The following is a 21,451-nucleotide window of genomic DNA, read 5'->3' as shown; positions in this document are numbered from 1 at the left end:
GTTGGGTGTAGGGCTGCCAGATCTGGGTTGGAAAATACCAGGTGATTTTGGGAATGGTGCCTGTGGGGGCGGGGTTTTGGGAGAGGAGGGACTTAGCAGGGTATAATGCTATGGAGTTCATCTTCCAAAGCAGCCGTTTTCTCCAGGGGAACAAATATCGGTCATCTGGAGATTAACTGTAATGGTGGCAAATCTCCAGGTGCCACCTGAAAGTTGGCAGCCCTAGTTCGGTGCCACCAACTCCAGACATGTATAATGAAGATATAAGATTAGTAATGGATATTACATGTTACCTTTCTCCAGCAAGGAAAACTCCACCTGATTTCTCACTTTTGATTAAGTCTGGAATACACTACCAGGTATGAATGAGACTCTGGCAGCCCGCTCATATGGAAGTCATACTCTGTACCAGAAATGTATAGTCTTAACTGTATATTTGTGAAGGCTGGTTATAATTTAAAAAGGGACTTTGGATATTTTTCAGAGACATTTTGTACTTCACACAGGCCAAGTTTGCAAGTAATATTTATAGGGTCTTCAGTGTTTCTCATGTCTGTAATTTGAGCGTAAAGCGCATGTAATGTTGTCCAACTTGGCTATTATGTGCAACTGATTTTTGAAAATGTTTTATGTTTCCATTCCACATTAATGGCAGATGTGATACATCTCAGACCAAGGCATTTCTGATATGATCAAGGAAAATGCCACAATTCTATGATGTGTTTACTGCAAAGGGCATAGCGTCAGTAAACCTTGGGGCCAGTAGAAATGTTCGCTTCTGTACGATTTCCCAAAATGTATTTTAAAAATCAAATTAGCTTTTTCACAGAATGGGAAAGAAATTTTTCTCTTGACTTCCCATCTTCCAGAAAAGGCTGCTCTGTGATCCCTATCATGTCCAGCATCAAATACATCAAATACATCATGTACTGGATCCAGAGGTCTCCTGTGAAGATTTGGGATGGCATTCCCTGTTCCTGCCCAGAACCACACACAGCACACACTGGGTGCAGCCTCTGCATCAGATAGAGAATTATAGAGGCAATGGTATTGGTCTAATATATGCCACCTCTGATTAGTCCATAGAAGAAAAGCAGAAGAAAGGTGGCTTGCTTGTCTGGGTAGCATCAACTTCTTCAATACGTTACAACTGAGGAAGAATCACCACTTGAAGAAACCTGCCCATTGTCACCTTCTCAAAGGCATGACCTCCGCCTTTTGACACCATGCTGCTTTCCTGTGCTTTCTTGGGAAAAGATGGCACTGCCCAGAAAACAGACCCTATTTAAAACTATGATTCAAAAAAGGTGTATTAGGGCATACAAAAGTGCCTTGAGAGAGGATAAAGTGTACCTTGGAAAATTAAACCAATATATTAGATCAGGGTGTCAAACATGCAGCCCGGGGGCCAAATCAGGTCCCCAAGCAACTGGCTGTTACCTCCTTCCTTCTCCCTCTCTCTCCCTTCCTTCTGCATAAGAGCTTGCTTTGCAAGGCTTGCTTAATCACAGAGGAGCTACAGAGCAAAACCTCTATTATCTCCATTCAACACCACTGCTTTATTTGTTTCTTCCTCTCAAAGTCCATTAGTGTAAGGAGGCCTAATGTAGCATTAATTCTCCCATTCTCCCAGCCCTGCCCAACAATACAAGACGCTGGACTGCGACATCATCTTGAGGGTGGGGAGGAAGTGGCCAATCTGTGCTGCAACTCACACGCATAAGAGAATCCTAGCAGCATCATGGTCCCCTCCTCTGAACCACTGGGCAAAGGGAACTATACTGTGCTGTGGGAGGCAATGTTAACTGAGCTGTTGCCTGCCCGTTGCTCTGGGAACAGCACACTGGTGGCCTGCTTGTCAGCTTGCTTTTACCTAGGCCATGAAATGCTGGGCCAACCAACCATGGCACTTGACTACAGTAGGTCTGCTTGTGAACCATCTATAACCACCATCAGCATAGTTGATCCCAAGGACAGGTAAGAGGATAGAAGAATCTTCCAAAGAAAATGTTGTACTGTAATGGGGAACAGGATGCCTTGAATAGCCAGTGCTAGCTATTAAGATCCTGACCAACATCAAACCTCCAGACTTCGAGATGTTGCTGTTTCCCAGCCTGGCTACAGGAGAAATGCAAGAGCAGTATCCTGTTCTGCACAGAGATCCCCAATCCAGGGGGGTCCATGACAGCCAGGGTGGAGTGGTGGGTAGATGGTCAGACTAGGATCTGGGAGACTCAGGTTTTGAATCCCCCCTCTGAAATGGAAGCTTGCTGGGTAGCCTTGGGTCAGTCCCACAACTCTCAGTCTAACCTACCTCACTGGATTGTTGTGAATGATAAAATGGAGAAGGGGAGAACAATGTGAGTAGCTTTGGATCTCAGTTGGGGAGTAGGGTGGGGCATAAATAAATAAGTAAATGTCATCAGCAAATAAAATATAGTGTGCACTATTTCCTGGCCATACAGAGATCACTTGCATCCTAATTCTCCTAATACTTTGGTCTCTTCCCCCAGTCAATCAAACAAGGGATCCTTCCTTCCCAATCAATTAATGTTCAACAGACCCAGAGGACAGGACATCCTATCATCACTGAAGAACCTGGATTCAGCCCAAAAACCCTTCTAATCCTTGTGCTTCATTTTCAGCATTGGCCAACCTGATTGATGACTCTGGGAAGCACTTAAGAGATCACAAATGAAAAGCCTTACTCTATTTTCTGTCCCAGACATCTGATACTCGGTGGTATACTGGTTCTGAACATGGAGGTTCCATGTTAGCTCTCAAAGCTCATTGGGAATGACTCAAGTTGTGAGAGGCAAAGGCATAAAAGCAAGGCAATGCATAAAAGCATAAAACAGCAGTCTAAAAGGGTGATAAAACAGTCTTCAGGCTAGGCGTGCAGATTATTAAACAACTGTAAAAGGCAGAAACCCTTAGTTCAGTGGTCCTCACTCTGTGGAACATGAACAGCCACATTTTTAATTACCTTTTAAAAAGTCACATGATGACTGCATGCTCTGTGCACCAGCCCACCAAAGACACATATCTACTAATATGTTAACTATTCTTATTAAATATATGACTAGAACCCGAGTACGTCTGAGGATGTAGGGTTTTCTTTCTCCACCACTGTTGAACCATAGCCAGTACTTTTGCATCCAAAGTGAACAGTAAGGCTTCCCTCTTTGCCTTCTGGCTCTCTCCTCAGCATGAGGCACAGCAGCTCAGGTGAGAGAATGAGACTGCCAAGATGCCTGAAGAAGAGCAAGCTGCTCATGCAGAAAGGGGAGTGAAACCACCTCCCCCCCCAAAACACACACACACTGTGGCCAGCCTGCTCTTGTCCCAGGTGGCTGCCAAGGTGGTGGATGCAGGGCCAGTCCTGCCATTAGACAAACTAGACAACTGCCTAGGGTGTCCACCTTCTGGGGGCACCAAATTGGGCACTCTCCATGTGACTCAGTGACATTATCAATGCAGACAGGGGTGCCCGAAGTTAGCCTTGCCTAGAGAGCCAAATAGTCCAGGGCCGGCCCTGGGTGGTTGTATGCTCTCTGGTCAGTATGCCATCCTCCCAGCAGCTGCCCAGGCATTGAAAGGCTGTGCAGAAGGCTGGGGGATTGTTGGAAAGGATGGGTCCTTTATTTCTATTCCTAGCTTGCAGCCTGCAGCCCAGGAATGCTTGCATCCTACCTGTCCTCCTGTCCCTGTAGCAACAGCTGTGACAATCATCTGTCAGTCCTGTCCAACTAAGGCAAGGGCCTTGCCCACTTTCCTGGGACAGAAACAGGTGCGACTGTGAAGAACAGGGACCAGAAGAGACACAGGTGGCATGACAAAGAGGCATGTGTGCCTCCCAAGCCATTGAATATCACTGGCTGAGTTCAAAGCCTGGGTGAAGTGAAATGTTTTGGCCTGATGCCTAAAGGAGAATAAAGCAGGCACCAGGTAAGCCTCAGAGGGCAAGGGCTTTTCAAAGATAAGGTCCTCTGCCAAAATTGAATGAGAGGCCCCCCCTACACCTATACAGTTTACAACAACACTAAAAGTTTTACATTTGTATGGGGGGATTAACATTAAAGGCTTAGTTTTTCTTTGGCAAAATACAGCAATGTTTACAAAAAAAGGCCTCTGCCCATAAAAACAGGATACTAACTAGATATTATATCACAAATTGCTTTGAAACTTTGCCTGAGAAACAGTATTTTTAAAAAAAAAAACAAATTAATTTCCTTCCTGCAGCAATAACCAGTCCCTGTGTGGCCATTTTTTAAAGTTTTAATTTTGTTCTTCAAAGGTTGCATACCCTGCTTCTCTAAAGTGCAGCTATATTCCTCTTGATTTGCTTCAAAAATTTCACAATAAGGCTACATACTACCTTTCCATATTGGTTCTAGATAAGTGGTAATGCAAGGACTAGAAACGTTTTAATCATCTGAAAACACCCCAAAGAGGACAGGGCTGTATTCCACCCATGAAATGATATTACTGTGCCAAATATAGATACATCATGATGTATTTTTGACAAAGATTATGTAATGCACATTCCCCAGAAGCACAGCCACAGATTGCTAGGCAGAGACTGCCACTTTCTGCATCATCTGTTATCATTCATGACTTTACTTTGTCCTCTGAATCTCTATTAACTGAGACATGTGGTGCTGGGAATTAATTGTCCTTCATATGTTAACACATCAAGAGGATGATTAATTCAAGCAGTATTGTTTTATGAAGGGGTGATGTAAGTGGGAGCAGACTAGGCTAAGGACAACCATGAATATCATGAGGAGTAGCAGCCCACTAGAGAGTAGAGACCTGAAAACCCTCTTCTACTGCCTTTCTGGGTCTGCAAAAATAGGGAGGTGGGGTTAAGGAATCAGTACTGGGCTGATGGGCTGCATTCAGCTTGGCCATTCTCAGCTTGCCCAGACCTGAAATACACAGTGATCTGGAATGGATGGGTTTATCTGTGGGATGGCCAGTATGGGACTGGCGCTGACAGGCAGCAAGCTGCCCTTTGCCTCTGTTCCTAGGATTGGGTTTTTTTAAAAACTGGCACTTGAAATGCAGTATAACTATTAGCTGGGAAGGGTGTAACTCTACCAAGGACTATACTGTAAAAAGCTTTAAGAGGGGAATATGGGTTGTGTTTGTAGCAAGTGCTATCTGGCCAACCTCCAGAAGGGGAAGGGTGGAGGGTCCCAGACAAACAGCCTTAGGCATGAAAATGAGCTTCCCAGCTGGTGCCACAGAAATCAGAGCCAAGCATATACACATAGACCCACAATGCAGAATATTACTTGTCAAACAGAACATGCAGTATAGTGACCTCCAATTTTAAAAAAATCTGGCAAACAGTGTTTCAGATCAGCTCTTTTGTAACATCCATCAAGGATCTGGGAATGAGGGCAATGTGCAATCCCGGTTGCATCCTGTTCCATCTTTCCTTCCTCTGACCACTTGAAGAAATTTGACACAAAGCACAATGCTTAGGAAAGCCACATGTTTCTATTTCTGTGTTTTTCCACCATGTGGCTACCAAGTAATCCAAGGCAGGCCCATTTCCTTTGGGCCTTGTAGATTATCAGCATCTGTTGAAAAGACACCAGCAGCTTTCAGCAGGAATATCACCAGCCACTGTCTATACCATCCCTAGCTTTCAGCTGCCAGAAAGTACCACCCCAGGATGGGATGATTACAATTTAAAAAATCCTGTTGTGAAGCTTATTTGATAGGGAAGATTAAGGTCATCTCACATCAGGGCATTTCTCCTGCAACTTCCAGCACATTTTTTTGGGTGGAAGACTCAGAACTTTAAGGCCTGGCATGACTTGACACTATAAGCAAATGTTAGTTTCTTGCCTATCTTAGAACTGAGCTGCTCAAATTCCTCCATGTAGCACTGATAGATCTTTCACTCATACCAATTTGATATAAATGTGCATTCATATCATTTGCACAAATAGCCAGCCATCATATATTAGGTCCTGCCCTCCATTCTGGATATGAATTCTGACATTCTTAAGCGTTGGGATTTGAGGAGTGAAACGTTTAATCACAAGGATGTATTGAATACTTCTCTGTACGTGAAAAGTACAGTGTAGAAAGAAATGTTATACAACTCTTAAAGGACACTGTTCTCCCCACCTTTGATGGAATTCAACTGACCCTTGCTAACTCAGATAAAAGTCTTTGGGTCATACTAGATTCAGCATTCCTGCAGAAGCAAGTTAATGCAACTACACACAAAAAAAGGCTTTCTGCCAACTTAGCCTAGCCAGTAAGATGGTCCCTTATCTTGATATGCCTGACCTAGCTATGCCACAGAAACAAACTACTGTAATACCTTCTACATTGGCCTCCCCTCAAAAGCAACTTGGAACCTCCAGCTGATCCAGAATTAGGGTTGCCATTCCCCTGATAGGGGCAGGGTTTCCCTTGCTTTCAGGGCCTCCAGTCTGCTGCCATGGAGCTGCCAGTGGGGAAGCCCTGCCTCCAAAGAGCTCCAGTATGCTTGATGCAATGGCATCACCAAGAGATGATGTCATCATGCTAGGCATGTTGCATCATGGGATGCTCTAGCATGTGGGTAAAATGCTATCATTCCCCACAAAAATGATAAGAGCACCCCCCCCCCCACATGACGTGCCCTGTGCAATGACATCACTGGCACTTCGGGTACATGCCAAAGATTCCCAGAAAGAGGACTGGGGACCCCCACCAGCAGTCAGGTAAGACCTGGCAACCCTTTCCAAAATGCTATAACTCAGCTATTCAGAGCAGCTACACAGCATGCATATTAGTCCCATTTTGCAGATGCTCCATTGGTTGCCTATATGTTACCTGGCTCATTTTAAGGTGCTGGCTATCACACAAAGCCCTTCATGGTCTTGACCCCTCTAATTTGCAGGGTTTCCTCTCTTTCTATGCTCTGCCACAACAGCTTCAGTCATGTCAGCAGGAACTTCTGCTGGTGCTCACCAGCAAATCAACAACTGCCCATATGCTTTTTCTGCTGAGGCGCCACCTTGTGGAATGGCCTTGCAGAAAACTCCCAGCCTCCTGGTTTCCGTAAACTGTGCAAAACTGAACTGTTCAAGAGGGTTTTTCTGTGCAGGTAAAAGGGTTGCACTGCCACTGTGCAAAATAGTTTAACAACTTACTAGAATAAATGACAGGACTGTGGTCTATGACGCTGTCTATAGCTTGTAAGTAGGAGGCGGGGAATATTCTGACTGGTCTTTTAAAAATAAAAAAAGGCTCCAGATGCAAGCATGCGCCTTTGCAAACCAAACCTGTCTCGCTGCCCCGTTTCTTATTGTGTAGGACCTCCCAGACTCCAAACTGCACCGACAGCCCGTAAGCACCAGGTGGGGCCCGAGTTGCACGCCCTTCCCGTCCTTCTCTCCGGTTTGTGCTCTATGATCAGCTCGGCGGTTTTCTATCCCCTGATAGGCGACCTCTCTATGGTAAAGCCCAACTAAATCATCCTAACCCCACATCCGCCTCCTCCTCCCCCCCCCCCCGTCTCCCGGCCGCTTTGTGCTGCTGAGGGAGGGAAGATGGCGGCGCGGGCGGGTTTCCAGGCTGTAGCTCCGAGCGGCGGCGGCGGTGGAGCCGGCCCTGGGGCGGGAGCGTTAGGACCGGGCACCGCTGGGCCTCCTGTTCGAATGGGCCCGGCGCCCGGACAAGGAATGTACCGCTCGCCTCTGCCCGGCACTGCATACCCGGTACCGACTCGGCCCGGCTAGGAGGAGGGGCGGGGCGGAGGAGGGGCGGGGTTTCCCGGGCGAAGGCGTGGAAGCGCGAGAGGCGGAGGGGGAGGCGAAGCTGCAGTGGGCGGGGGAAGGGGCTGATGGGAAAATCCCTCTCGAAAGATGGAGGAGAAGGGCGGTGGCGGCGGCTGTTGAAGGGTCATCCATTGATTAAGCGGGAAAGGGGAACATGGGGGTAAGGCTTGAAGAGGGGGGCTGAGAGGTAGAATCTGAGGTGAGTTAGGCTGACACAATGACCAGCCTGAGACTACCTAGCGAGTTTATATGGGAGGGAATGGTCAAGGGAGGAGAGGATTTACCGTGGGTCTGGATTGGACAGCCAGTATATGGGGCAGCATCTGAGGCAGGGGCTCTCAGAAGTGGTGCAGTGGTTTGAGTGTGGGACTCTGGTTGGGGAGTGTGAATTCTTGATCAGGTTGTATGCTCTCACCCTGCCATTGCTTGCAGGATTGTTGCTGGGTTACAGTGGAAGAGAGGGTTCTATGCCGGCTTTTCTAAGCTTATTGTGAGAAGGGCAGAGTAACTACTCATTTATCTGCAGAGTTTAAGAGGTGCTTCTCAGTAACAACCGAGATGCAACAAAGAATCAAAATAGTATATTGTTGAATGTAAGGTAACATTTACCGAGGATCCCAGATGCTTTAGCATATTGGAGTAGGAGCAGAGGGGAGGAGAAGTAGTCCATTTTTATGCAGTTGGCAGGTTGGAGCAGTAATGCTTTATCTTACATTGCACCACCTGTAGAAATAGCACATTTGATTCTTGCCTTAACAGGGGGGAGTGTAACCATTTTTACATAGAAGATTACAAGGGAGTGAGAGGCAGAATTCTCTTTTGTGATGAGGTATTGATATTTTTGTATAGTAAAGTTTATTTGTGGAGGCAGAGGCAGGAAGTGGCAAAGCCCCTCTAAACATCTCTTGCCTTGAAAACTCTGTGGTCACCATAAGTTAGGCCTCCATATGCAGGCTAAAGAGCTACAGCCTAAGGGGGAAATGTACCCTATTATTTGGTTGATCTTTATAAACTGACCCTGACAAATTTTAAGCAGTTAGGAATAAAACCTATGTAAGGAAAAGGAAGGATGTTCCTCTAAGAGCATGTGTGTGTTGGGAAGGTGTCCTAAGGTTCTTGAGAATTAATTTACCTCTGCATTGATTTCCCTAGCGCCCTGGCATGCTGCCAGGCAGCCGCATGACCCCTCAGGGACCTGCAATGGGCCCTCCAGGTTATGGCAGCAGTCCTTCAGTTCGACCTGGGATGGCACAGTCAGGAATGGACCAGTCTCGGAAAAGGCCAGCCCCTCAGCAGATCCAGCAGGTTCAGCAACAGGCAGTGCAGAACCGCAACCACAAGTAAGAGGTTCCACTTCTCTTGCAGACCTCGCTGCTGCCAGGTTTATGTGCCTCTTCCTTGGGTCAGGAAACCTCCTCTTTCTTTTGGGGAGCAATCTTCCCTTGGTTAATTTCCACTGATGGCTTAGTTGAAAAAATGCTGATAAAGAGGGGTGAGGAAGACTGTTTACATTGTGAAATGACTGTTGTAAACTTAGGAGAGAAGAAGCTTCAATCTGCTACAGACTTGGCTCAACTTTGCCAGGTGTCTCCATGGGCCATTCATATCCTAGTGATTCAGTTCCTGATCACTGTGGGAAGCAGCACTAAAAAGAGTTCTGTTGTGATGTGGCTGTTTATATACTAGCCTCACTACTTTGACTGGTCTCTCTGTATACAGTGTGGGATTTCCCACATCTGTCACAGGTCCACATATAAGCTTGGAGCATGATTGGTACAGTTCAAATGCAGACCCAAGGATGAAATTAGCCAGGATACTGGGAGAGTCATAATGAGATCCTTCCAAAATTTGTAAGCATTGTATGTACAGGGCTCTGATTTGAATACAGGCCACTGAGAGGAAGGAAGGGGGTTAACTTCTCCACTGGCAGCACCTTTTGTGCTGTTACTGATCATGCTTGATCATCCTCCTGTTACCTGCCGTCCCAGTGCCTCCTGCTCCTGCCAATCTCAATGTAGCTTCTCTTAGTACTTAAAAAATACCATGAGGATTTGACCACACATCTCCCAACATCTCATCCAGTTTGATCCAAATATCCCAGAAACCTAAGAGAAGGCATGCCCACAGTGTCTCCTGGCCCTGTTAAATTTCTGTTGCTTTTGAGGAATGGGCTAAGCCTTTACAGGATAAAGATGTAGAAGGATACCACCCATATTAAGATTCCAATCTGAGGCTGCATTCCTGTGCATCCTTACTATGGGTCTTAATGTGAAAGTAAACATGTTTAGGTTTGCGCTGCAGGTTCTAATAAGTGGACATTGGTTTTTGGTTTCATTTGCACAGCTAAAATTAGATTCCATATGCCAATCTGATTTCCTAGGTACCTTTTAATTTAAAAAAGCAATGGTATCATAGGGAAGGTTCTCCCTGGCGTCTTATGTTAAAGTGTGTCAATATGATTTGGCATGGAATTAACAAGGTGATACTTAGGCTTTTGTAAAAGGTTTCTTTCATCATTCAAATTTCTGTCTCCACACAGTGCCAAGAAGAAGAAGATGGCAGATAAGATTCTACCTCAGCGAGTGAGTGGGGCTTCTGATACTTGTAGTCTGTTGTGGTTGGGGAAAGCAGTGGCTACACTGACTGTATCTGTTTCAGATCCGGGAGCTAGTTCCGGAGTCTCAGGCATACATGGATTTGTTGGCTTTCGAGAGGAAACTGGACCAGACCATCATGAGAAAGCGCTTGGACATCCAGGAGGCCTTGAAACGACCTATTAAGGTAACAGAGAAGATCATCTGTAAATCTGAGACAGATCTATGTGTCTTTCCCAAAGCTATATAAGACAAAATTGACAGAGCAATTTACACCTTTGTATAATGTACCTTCAAACATCTGTGGCCTAAATAGGGGCATTTGACTTTATGGATGGGTGCACTGGTAGGGATTGGAAATAAGATGCTATACTGCCATTTAACACTCTGTTGCTACTAAACTGGTGAAACTTGTCATCAAATCAAAGACCCACCCACTGTTCAAGTGCTGGGAGAAATTAAACAGGTGAGACTCTGCAACGTCAGTAGGAGGCTATGAAGCTTGCCCTTGCACCAGCTAAATCAAAAGTTCACCTTCCTTTTGCATTCTTTGAGCAACCAACATGCAGACTTTGGCTGTACATGGAAGTATTGTGGTGCTGTTCAATTTCGCTATTTCTCCTATACGTGAATGGCTTTTATTTCTCCCCCCTCCTCCCGCTGTTACTGGCAGCCTTTCCACCTCTTTTCCCTGTTCTGCCTCTTTTTGTCTCAAGCTTAGCATCCAGATTTCCCTTTCCTCCAGTCCCTGTTAACCATAATCACCGCTTTCTCCAGCTTCTTGGAATGCATCTATACCTTACCATATTGACTCAGGGCTCATTTCTGGCTGTTTCTTTCACATGTAGAAGGAGGGACCACATAGATGGGTGAATGATGTGGTTCCTCCCCATGCAACTGTTTTCTTTCTTAGTGGTTCCTCACTCTAAATCTTATCAGAGTGACATAGGAAGCAGTCATGTAGTAGCAGCTCTTTGACTTCTGTGAGCATGTATGAATCAGGCCTTAGTATCAGTCCTGTAGAAGACACCCAGATTTTCAGAAAATTAGACAGATTTATATATGCATCCTAATGCACATATAATGGACAAATGACCTATATCTGTTGTTATTAGTTCATCACTCTTTTAAAATCTGACAGGTTGCAAGCACATTTGAACTGTAATGGAATATTTGACATTGTGCCTGCAGGTGCTTTAGAAAAGTTTAGGATAGGACTGGAAGCTTTCCTCCAGAACAATAATGAGGAACAAAGACATTGTTCTTTTGGGCAGTGAGTGGGCAAGTACACTGGGGACAAGAGTGGTGCTTGTGGAGCTAGGGATTGGGATGACTGGTTCTCTGCTTCACAGTTATTTTGTGCTCCCTTTCAGCAAAAGCGGAAGCTGCGCATTTTCATCTCTAATACCTTCAATCCAGCCAAGTCGGATGCAGAGGATGGTGAAGGCACGGTGGCTTCCTGGGAGCTCCGAGTCGAGGGGCGACTGTTAGAGGATGTGAGTGATGAATGGGATGAGCATGTCCCCGGTGGGAGAGTTTCCACGTGTAACAGTGATAGGGAGTGGCTGCATGAGCAGAGCTGTTTCCCCATATGCGAAATTGGCTTATGGCAGTGCTCTTTACATTTGGGGTACACAAGAGCTTGTTTATTTATTGTGGCAGAGCTGTTGTGTGAATTTTTTCCATCCTGAAATAGTATATTAAATCTGATAGCTCAGCTCATCCAGTCCTAGTTGAACAGATCAAACTCACCCTTTGACCTTGAACTTGATGCTCCTTCAAGCTTTTAATCAGCCTTGGTCTTGCAACACTAAAGACTCTGCCAGTGTCACTGTGGATAGTCAAATGTGTCAATTTCACAGGGACTTTCTCTGCAGAGAGTATCTAGGTTTTTCTGAAGCTGTTTGTTAGGGGTTGAAACTGACAGGAAATTGACAGGTGCCTAACCTTTCTTTCCAAGTGACATGATCTAATAATTCTTTATTTATTGCATTTATAGTCTGCCCTTTCCCATAGCGGGCTCAGGGCAGATTACAACATAGTGAAACAATTAAAATCCAACAGTAAAACAACTAAACAATTAGATAAAACAGCATGGATGGTGTAAGCATATTGTACAAATTAGGACACAGATGTCATAGGTGTCCTAAAGATCAGAAATGTCAAAAATATCAGTCCGATCACCAACAATCAGGATAGTTAATCAGTGCAGGGAGTCCAATTAGATGGTATACTCAGTAAGGTAAGGACATCTGCCTGCCTCAGCTAAAAGCCTGGTGGAACAGCTCCGTTTTACAGGCCCTACGGAATGGTAGTAAATCCGGTAGGGCCTGAATCTCCACAGGGAGTTGATTCCACCAGGTCAGGGCTTGCGCCCCCTTGCCCACATTGCTAGATGTTTTGAGCTGGGATGTCACCAACATGCAGATGACACCCAGCTCTATCTGTTGATGGACAGCCATCCAGACTTCGCCCCTGACCATCTAACTAGGGCATTGGAAGCAGTGGCGGGTTGGTTACAACTGAGCTGGCTGAAGCTTAATCCAGCTAAGAGGGAGGTCCTGTACCTGAGTCATTCTTGAAGATACAACAGTGAATATGACTGATTGAAGAAACTTTGGTCAAATATTGATCCAGTATTTTTAAAGCACTAACTTAATTAGAGCAAGGAGATACTGTAACAATCAGAAAATTTGATACTTTTTATTATTAATTTTTAAGAATGTTAAGTAAGGCTTCTCTGAATGTGAGTGATTCACTGAATAGTTCCTGCTCTTTGGCTTTTGCCCTGAAGCAGCCAAGTCAGCCTATTTAAATGTTTTAAGAGGAATGAAGCAAAAGTCATGGAAACTCCTTTTTGAAAGTCCATTTGGAAATATCTACAATTGTGGAAAAATATCTGCAATTGTAGAAAATGGCCAGTAGAAGCAGCTTTGCTGTGCAGCTGGGTTTTCCTGTGACTGTGACAGGGCTAGGGGGTAAGCAGCTCTTACTGTTGTCCTTACTGGTAAATGCTACCATAATTATTTTTTTAAAAAAGCTGTCCCCACTTAACCATACTGAACCATGGTCAACTCACCGGTGAACTAATATTTGACCAGTCTGTTAATCAACATGTTAAATCTGTCTGAAGAAGCCATTGATTAAATGACAATGTGAAGACTGTTAGTATTGCATGTGGGGAGGGGACCAGTGACCTAGTCAGTGTGCAGTTTCTGGCTCAGAGAAGAGACAGCAGCATCCTTTACCACCTCCTTAATGAAAGGCGGTCTGTCCTAGGAGAGAGAGCAAGCACTGCCTTTTTTTTCTAGGTTTGGTTGTTGTTGCTTTTACCATTCCAAACTGGGATCCATTGGCTTCATCCTACCTCTTGTCTTTTGCAGTCTGCTCTTTCCAAGTATGATGCTACTAAGCAGAAGAGGAAGTTCTCATCCTTTTTCAAATCTCTGGTAATTGAGCTAGACAAGGACCTGTATGGGCCAGACAATCACTTGGTGGAGGTAAGATTGTTTTTTTTAAAAAATAAATTACTAAAATTCTTAATAGTCTTCCAAACAGATAGGTGAAAGCTATTCCTCCCCTTGCTTCAAGGAGCTCTGGGCCATGAGCCTGGTTTCCTTCCTACCCCACCCTAAAAAACAAGGGAAATGAATTAGCCAAGAGGCTAATCCATGGTTACCCAATAAGCTTCATGTTGGTTATTTGAACCCGGGTCGCACTAGAAATGTTCATTCTTGCTGGTATTCTATTCAGTTTCTCAGTACTTGCCTCTTCTCTTTCCCCTCCTTCCACCCAACCTTTTACTGTTCAGTGGCATAGGACTGCAACCACCCAAGAGACAGACGGTTTCCAGGTGAAGAGACCTGGAGATGTGAATGTGCGCTGCACTGTCTTGCTGATGCTGGACTACCAGGTGAGCAGGATTGCCTCCATGAGTGCTATTTGAGAAGGAGGAGAGTGGCAGCTGGGAGATCAGTGGCTGCCACAGATTAATCTATGCCTTCCTGTTGATTGGGAAATAACTTCCTCCTCCTTTGCTAATGCATTTTTGAATGTTGTGATTAAAATGGTTTTGTTTTCCCCCTGAACATGTTCCAAAGTATTTTCTCCTCTTCATTATTTCCTTGGTTTGCGTTCCTTATATTTTTTGTTTTTCCTTAAAGCACCTCCTGCAGTAAGAAATCACTCTTTTCAATTGCTTATGTTTCTAGTTCTTGGATTTCCCCACCTTCCCTTTGCAGCCTCCACAGTTCAAACTGGACCCTCGTTTGGCTCGCCTTTTGGGGATCCACACCCAGACCCGTCCCGTGATCATCCAGGCGCTGTGGCAATACATCAAGACTCATAAGCTGCAGGACCCCCATGAGCGGGAGTATGTCATTTGCGACAAGTACCTTCAGCAGGTAATGGCAGTGGGGGCAGGAAACAGCAGCTCTTCCAGGAATGCTCTGAGCTGAGCTCTTGTGAGCTGCTTGACCTTCCCTTTCAACCTGCAGATTTTTGAGTCTCAGCGAATGAAGTTCTCTGAGATCCCCCAACGGCTGCATGCTTTGCTTATGCCTCCAGAGCCAATCATCATCAACCACGTCATCAGGTGAGGCTGGGACACTTGGTGGCAGGAAGTGAAGTCAGGCTTGCCTGGCCCATAGAATCCATTGCAGCACAGAGGCTGAACTGTGACTTGGAAAGTCCCTGGTTCCAGTCTTGCAACTGTCATGATCTCAGTAGATAGCCTCAGGCAAGCCTGTCTGCCTTCTGCTTGCAAAATGACTTGCCTTATGGGGATTAGTAAAAGATTAATGCATGTGAAATACTTTGAATACTGTGAATGCTAATATAGCACAAAAATGACCTTTTTTCATGGTAGAACATAGTAAAACTTAGGGTCTTCTTTCTGTACACCTCCTTGCTTCAGGTTGTTCTGAGAATTTTTTAGGATATATTTCATTAGGACGGTTCTAAAATGGCTGAAATGCAAATGGGTTTGTTTTGGAAAGTTACATCGGCAAGAGACAGAAGCATTCTAGAGCACTTTCAGGGAAGGAAGAAAAAAAATTAAAGAATTGAGCAGATTGGATTTTTGGAAGTAGAGGAACAATTCTTGCCAACAGCCTACGCAGTTGTCCCCTTGGTTAGGATTGTTGTACTGAACCAAGCTCTGACTATTTCATATGTCTTGCTGCCCTGCTCTCCCAGTGTCGATCCAAATGATCAGAAGAAAACTGCCTGCTATGACATTGATGTGGAAGTAGATGATACTTTGAAAACCCAGATGAATTCTTTCCTGCTCTCCACGGCCAGCCAGCAGGAGATTGCTGCTCTAGACAACAAGGTGAGAGCTCCTGGGGGTGATCGTTTATACCTTGAGCACTCTTGCAGTTGTGTAGCAAACAGCATCTCAGGGTGCATGTGAGAAATCTGGAAAGGAGCAGCACATCTCATCTACCAAGGATCCTGTAGCAAGACGTTCCAGTCAAAATTAGTCGATTATAATGATATAATGGCTCAGATTGTTCCATCAGGTGAACCAATTTCAAGAAGAGGAGAAACCCAAGTCCTCACTGTAATGTTTAGTGATGTAGAGGACTGGGAGTTCTGGATTCTTCTAGAGCTCTGCTTTTATGTAATGAAGAGTCCTTTTTCTTCAAAGGGGTCGGTTGTTTTCCACCCACCCCACTGCCAATCAGCAAAGCAGCACAGCTGGACCAGGCATTAAGGGGAGGCAACTTTCTGCAAAGCAATGACAAACTCCATTTAAGGTTAGTAGAAAAATATCTCCCCCCCCCCCACAAAAAAAAAACCCTTCCAAAGAGGTTTGTATGTCCCAACAGCAAGGAGCAGGCTGTGGTTGTCTGTGACATGAAATTCTGGCAACATGAAAGTAGAGCATAGATGCAAGCCCAGACACTGCCAGGTGGCTGTTTTGAAGAGACGCAAGTGACTTGCTGGTTACTTCCATTCAGTTCTGAGGTTGCCCATCCCATTCTTGTCTCTTCACCAACCCAAGGAAAAGCACCAAGGAATCTCCCTCACAGAGCTGAGCCTTGGAGTGACTGGCAGAGGAACAAGCTAAGCCCCTTTCCATGTCAGTCTCACCCATCAGTCTGAAAGATATTAAGATCTGGGCAAGTCAGTTCCTGATTCATATATTCCAAACTTATGTATAAGCTGTAAAGGGGCAAAGAAATGTAGTTGTAAAAAGTCAGGGGATACATGTATCCATTGAATATTGTCCTCGCTATTGCAGTGAAAATTATCTGTTTTAACTTAAGAAACAGATCACTGCTTGATGAGGGCTTGTGGCTCAGTGGTGGGGCATGTAGCAGGTCCCAGGTTCAGTCCTCAGCAACTTCAGTTAAAAGGACCAAATAGTAGGTGATGTGAGACCCTGGAGATCTGCTACCACTGTGAATATAAGACAGCTTCTGCTGTTCTTGAGTATGTGGTCTCTAAGCAGCAGAACTTTGATGTTGGCTTCTAAAGGACTAGTCAGTGATAACCAGAGGGAGTTTATTTTTTCTCTCCTCACAACAAGATGTCTGTGGCAGTCCTGAAAACTTGACCTGAATTTACCAGACTCCTGGCCTACCAGCAATCTTTCCAAGACTCTGGGAAGGTTGCCCAGTCATAGTCCTGAAGAGCTTGAAACAAAGTGGATTCTTACTTTGTAGGATTCAGACTCTGGGGCAACAGTTGGAGGATCCACCACTTTATGTAGGGCAGAACAGACTTGGAGAAGATTATATACTTGGAGGAACATGTGACTCATCTGGGTTAGCCATAAAGAGTTTCATCTTTGCTTCTTTTGTTGTAATATAAGAGTCCACCCAGAGTAGAAAGCTGACAACATCTATGCACCCTTTTTTACTTAGAGTTAAGCCATATTCAGTTTAATAATACTTTTAGCCACATTTAGTTTAATTATATTTATTGCCTTATAACCATTCTTTGGATTGCAGCCTTACAGTGAAACCCTTTGGAGAATTACACCACTCTGAGTCCATTGATCTCAGTGGGCTTAGACTAGAGTGACTCTGCATGGTATTGTACTGCTCGTTTCATGTCAGTGGGAAACTGCAGACTTAATGGCAAAAGGGCTCATTTGTTTTACCCTGACTAAGGAGCAGAAGATTTTTGCATGGGGAACAAAAGCAGTGAGACAAAAAAAACTAACTACTGGATGTGATTTGGACTGCTCTCTGTCCTGTGTATGAAGCTGTGTGGCAGATGGTTTGAAAACCAGCCACTGTAGATGGACTGTGAAATAAGACTGTAATAGTGTATAATTTTTCTAATGTTTCTAAAAAATTTTCTAATGTTTGTCATGTCTCTGCATCACAGATCCATGAGACCATAGAAACCATCAACCAGCTGAAGACCCAGCGGGAATTCATGCTGAGCTTTGCCAGAGACCCCCAAGGCTTCATCAATGACTGGCTGCAGTCCCAGTGCCGGGATCTGAAAGTGAGAAGCCTGAGAGGGAGAACCCAAAAACAAATTGCCTGGCTGTTGTTGGGCTTCCAGCAGGGATTGAGGTTCTGCTCCAGGTTGGGCAGATGAGTAGAATCATAGAGTTGGAAGGGTCCTCAAGGGTCATCTAGTCCAACCCCCTGCACAATGCAAGAACTTCACAAATACCTCCCCCATACACATACATCCCCAGTAACCCCTGCTCCATGCCCAGAAGATGGCAAAAACCTAAACTGGCCTGGAGAGAAATTGCTAAGCAGCATTTCCCTGGGCGTGTAAGAAAGGGCTAAACTGAATACACTTTCCCCCCCTCCCATTTTCCCTTTAGACAATGACAGATGTTGTTGGGAATCCAGAAGAGGAGCGCCGAGCTGAATTCTATTTCCAGCCATGGGCTCAGGAGGCTGTGTGCAGATACTTCTACTCTAAGGTAAAACATCTTGGCCCTTGTGATTTTCCTGCAATCAGGGAGGAGTGGACAATTCCCATTTCAAGCTGGGATCATAGAATGTCACTCCTTCAGTTCTGAAAGGGCACCTCCATCCTCGTTGCCTGTATAGATGTCCTTTCTGAAGGCACTATTGGCATGAAGGTGTTATAATAAAAGGGAGCCACTGGAGAACTTTCGTACTTCTCCATCTTGTATTTTGCATATTGGCAGGTTCTGGTTACCAGCAGTACTTAAAATGAGGTGATGTTTTAGGGCTTAAGGGACACTTAATACAACAAATGTGTGTAAGCAAGAGAGTGCTGTGTTATCAGAGGCACCTCCAGGTGCAGCTGCCCCATGCTAGGTGCAGAATGTCTTATAAAAGCTGCTGAGTTTACACCCTTTATTACTGGCTTATTACATGCAGAATTCTGTGGAGCTGCAGTTCTCACTATATCTGCACTACAGCTGTCATTTTGCCTTCTCTTGCAGGTTCAACAGAGACGGCAGGAGCTCGAACAGGCTCTGGGAATCCGCAACACATAGACCGGCCTGCCTCTCCCTAGCCAGCAGGTCTCGTGGCTACCAAACACTGCAGGGATTCACTGCTCAGGCCTACGCCATTCCCACTCCAGCACAGAACCTAGCACTGCTCTCCCATCCCTTCCGCCATCATCTCTTCTCTGCTGCTGCATTTCCTCCCTTGGGGAGGAATGTAGTCAGCAGGCAGGCCAAAGGTCTTGCTTTTCAACCTGGCCTCATTCCTTTGATCGTTGCCTTCAGAGCCCCAGGGCTCTTCTGTCTTGGCTCTAGCTGAAGCTCTCCTGCACTCAGGACTGCTTCAGTTCAGAGCCTTGCAAGCTCAGGACCTCCTTGCCGATCCCTCAATGCCCCTTCCCCAGCCCCACCTCCCCCAAAGCAATGAGGTTGGACAGCTCTTCTGCACATCAGCTCTGGCTGATTCAGGTGAAGCCAGGTCTGTTCAGTTCCCCCTCAGATCCAGAGCCTGAGGGGCAGCAGGCAGGCAAGCAGGCATCACTGCAGGGAGTTCCATGTGCTTTCTGGTCTTTAAGGGGTGGGGAATGATGTGCTGGTGCATCTGTTGGGAGAGGATGGAATCCCCCCATCTCCTTTAGACGTGGCTTTCTTATCAGGAACCAAAATGCAGCGAGGTCGGCACAGAGTCATGGCAAGCCTGCCTGTCTCGCCTGATCTTATTGGGATGGTGCTTTTTTTTTCTGAACAGGTGAAATCATCAGAAGGCTCTGGACCTGTCCCTGGGCTGTAGTGGTGACTCCAGGCCACTGCCTTTTAGAGGACAAAGCATCCCCATCCCAGCTCCCTTTTTCTTTTCCTCTCTCTCAGTTCTCTGGGCACACAGAAGTTGGCTGAAAGGCTCCTCCAAGCTGCGCTTGCTCTCGGTCTGCCTTCTTCAGCTGACTGGCACAGAGCAGGTTTCTGGGGCAAGCATTAAGATGGGGAATGGGGATGAGCAGGCAGGAGTCCTTGACCTGAGAAGAATACAGCATGGGTGATGACCAGCAAATCAGACGGGGCTCACCTCTTGCATGTATTTTTTGGTCTTGGGCACCTGCTGATTTCTGGCAGGGATGAGGGTTGAGGGGAGAGGATCTTTCCGCTGAACTGATTTTTGGGACTGTAATGCAGCTGGACAGGTCCTAGCTGCTTGTATTCTGACACTAGCTGCAAAGATCAAGTTACTGACACCTCCCCTCCAAAGCGAGGCTGGGGACCGCTTTGATTTCAGGAGTCCAGGTGGCCCTAATCCTCTATGTGTGCGTCTGTGTTAAGAGTTGGGGGCTGTCTAGCCTTTCTGTCTTGTCTTTGCCATATGAAAGACCACCTTCCCCTGTTACACCCCCCCCCCCCCTCCGCTTTGTGGTACCAGGGATTAGAACCCTGGTGCCCTCTGTAGCTGCCACAGGCTCTCAGGGCAAGTATAGATGAAGGAAGCTCAGAGACTGGCTGGCTAGCAAAGTGTAGTTGTTTTAAGTGCTCTCTTATTATGCTTTGTGTTTGTGGTTCTCCTCTCCCCCCCACCCACCCATTCCCCTTGGACCAAATTTTTTTTTGTACTGTATCCTTTTAGATGTCACCCAGTTTTAAATAAAAGCTGCCTCTAAATGAAGGCCATCTCTGTGTGTTTTATTACTGGTTTTTCATTAAAGACCAGGGTAAGAAGGGATGGTCTGCATGTGGCAGAATAAAAATATTTGATTAGATTTTCCTTCAGGCTTTCTTGTGTTGGTTGATTTTTTTTTTCCTGCTCAGTAACAAGATAATACCTTTTTAATCCGTTGCCTAGCAGAAGAATCTATCTGTGAACCCCTTCAACTGCTGAACACATGCTCATGCTTTCTACTGAAAATGCTGAGGCAAAGTGAGTGCTGCCCTTAGCAGAAGCCAGGAAGGGGCAGAGTGGGTGTTCAGCAGTCCCCGTCTCTCCCTCCTCAAGGCCCCACCCTTCCTTCCATTGAGATTGAAGAAGAAGAAGAAGATATTGGATTTATATCCTGCCCTCCACTCCGAAGAGTCTCAGAGCGGCTCACAATCTCCTTTACCTTCCTCCCCCACAACAGACACCCTGTGAGGTGGGTGGGGCTGGAGAGGGCTCTCACAGCAGCTGCCCTTTCAAGGACAACCTCTGCCAGAGCTATGGCTGACCCAAGGCCATTCTAGCAGGTGCAAGTGGAGGAGTGGGGAATCAAACCCGGTTCTCCCAGATAAGAGTCTGCACACTTAACCACTACACCAAACTGGCTCTGGTGACTGGTAGCCATTTCCCAGACCATGGGAATGGCAGGTAGTCATTGCTGTCCATATTTGGAGCAAAAATAGTTTTATTAAAGGTGGTGTGGGGAAACTATTTGAATGCACATGGATGCTTGGTGAGAAAGTCATGCTGGTGTGCATGTCTGCGTGTGGGATGCAGCAGGAACAGTGCGCATATGTTGGGAATCATGGTTCCTGTTATCACCCTTTGGTCATCTTCCCCCTCCTCCAAATATTCATCCTGTTATAAGCCCTGACCCATGTACAGAGGTTAAAACTGGATTTCTCCAAGGACTAATGTAGTGATCTTGAAGAGAGAAAGAATCCACACAAAGTTACTCCTTTGCCTACTTAAGTAGCTTGCCTTGCTCACA

The 21,451-nt window shown here is 45.7% G+C and overlaps 1 protein-coding gene across 1 annotated transcript; it reads left to right on the top strand.

Moving 5' to 3' along the window:
- The first annotated feature begins 7,517 nt into the window (after window positions 1–7,517).
- SMARCD1 (SWI/SNF related, matrix associated, actin dependent regulator of chromatin, subfamily d, member 1) lies at window positions 7,518–20,433 on the top strand. The gene is made up of 13 exons (XM_060252282.1): window positions 7,518–7,730; window positions 8,943–9,130; window positions 10,330–10,372; window positions 10,449–10,571; window positions 11,758–11,880; window positions 13,768–13,884; window positions 14,196–14,297; window positions 14,626–14,787; window positions 14,881–14,978; window positions 15,581–15,716; window positions 17,726–17,848; window positions 18,183–18,284; window positions 18,777–20,433. The coding sequence occupies exons 1-13, from the start codon at window positions 7,563–7,565 to the stop codon at window positions 18,828–18,830; spliced, it is 1,539 nt and encodes a 512-aa protein (XP_060108265.1). The 5' UTR covers window positions 7,518–7,562; the 3' UTR covers window positions 18,831–20,433.
- Window positions 20,434–21,451: the final 1,018 nt, after the last annotated feature.

Source organism: Heteronotia binoei, chromosome 13 (genome assembly GCF_032191835.1).
Source record: "Heteronotia binoei isolate CCM8104 ecotype False Entrance Well chromosome 13, APGP_CSIRO_Hbin_v1, whole genome shotgun sequence".
Lineage (NCBI taxonomy): Eukaryota > Metazoa > Chordata > Lepidosauria > Squamata > Gekkonidae > Heteronotia > Heteronotia binoei.
The sequence above is the reverse complement of the archived record's forward strand: the minus strand, read 5'-3'. Positions and strand labels throughout refer to the sequence as shown.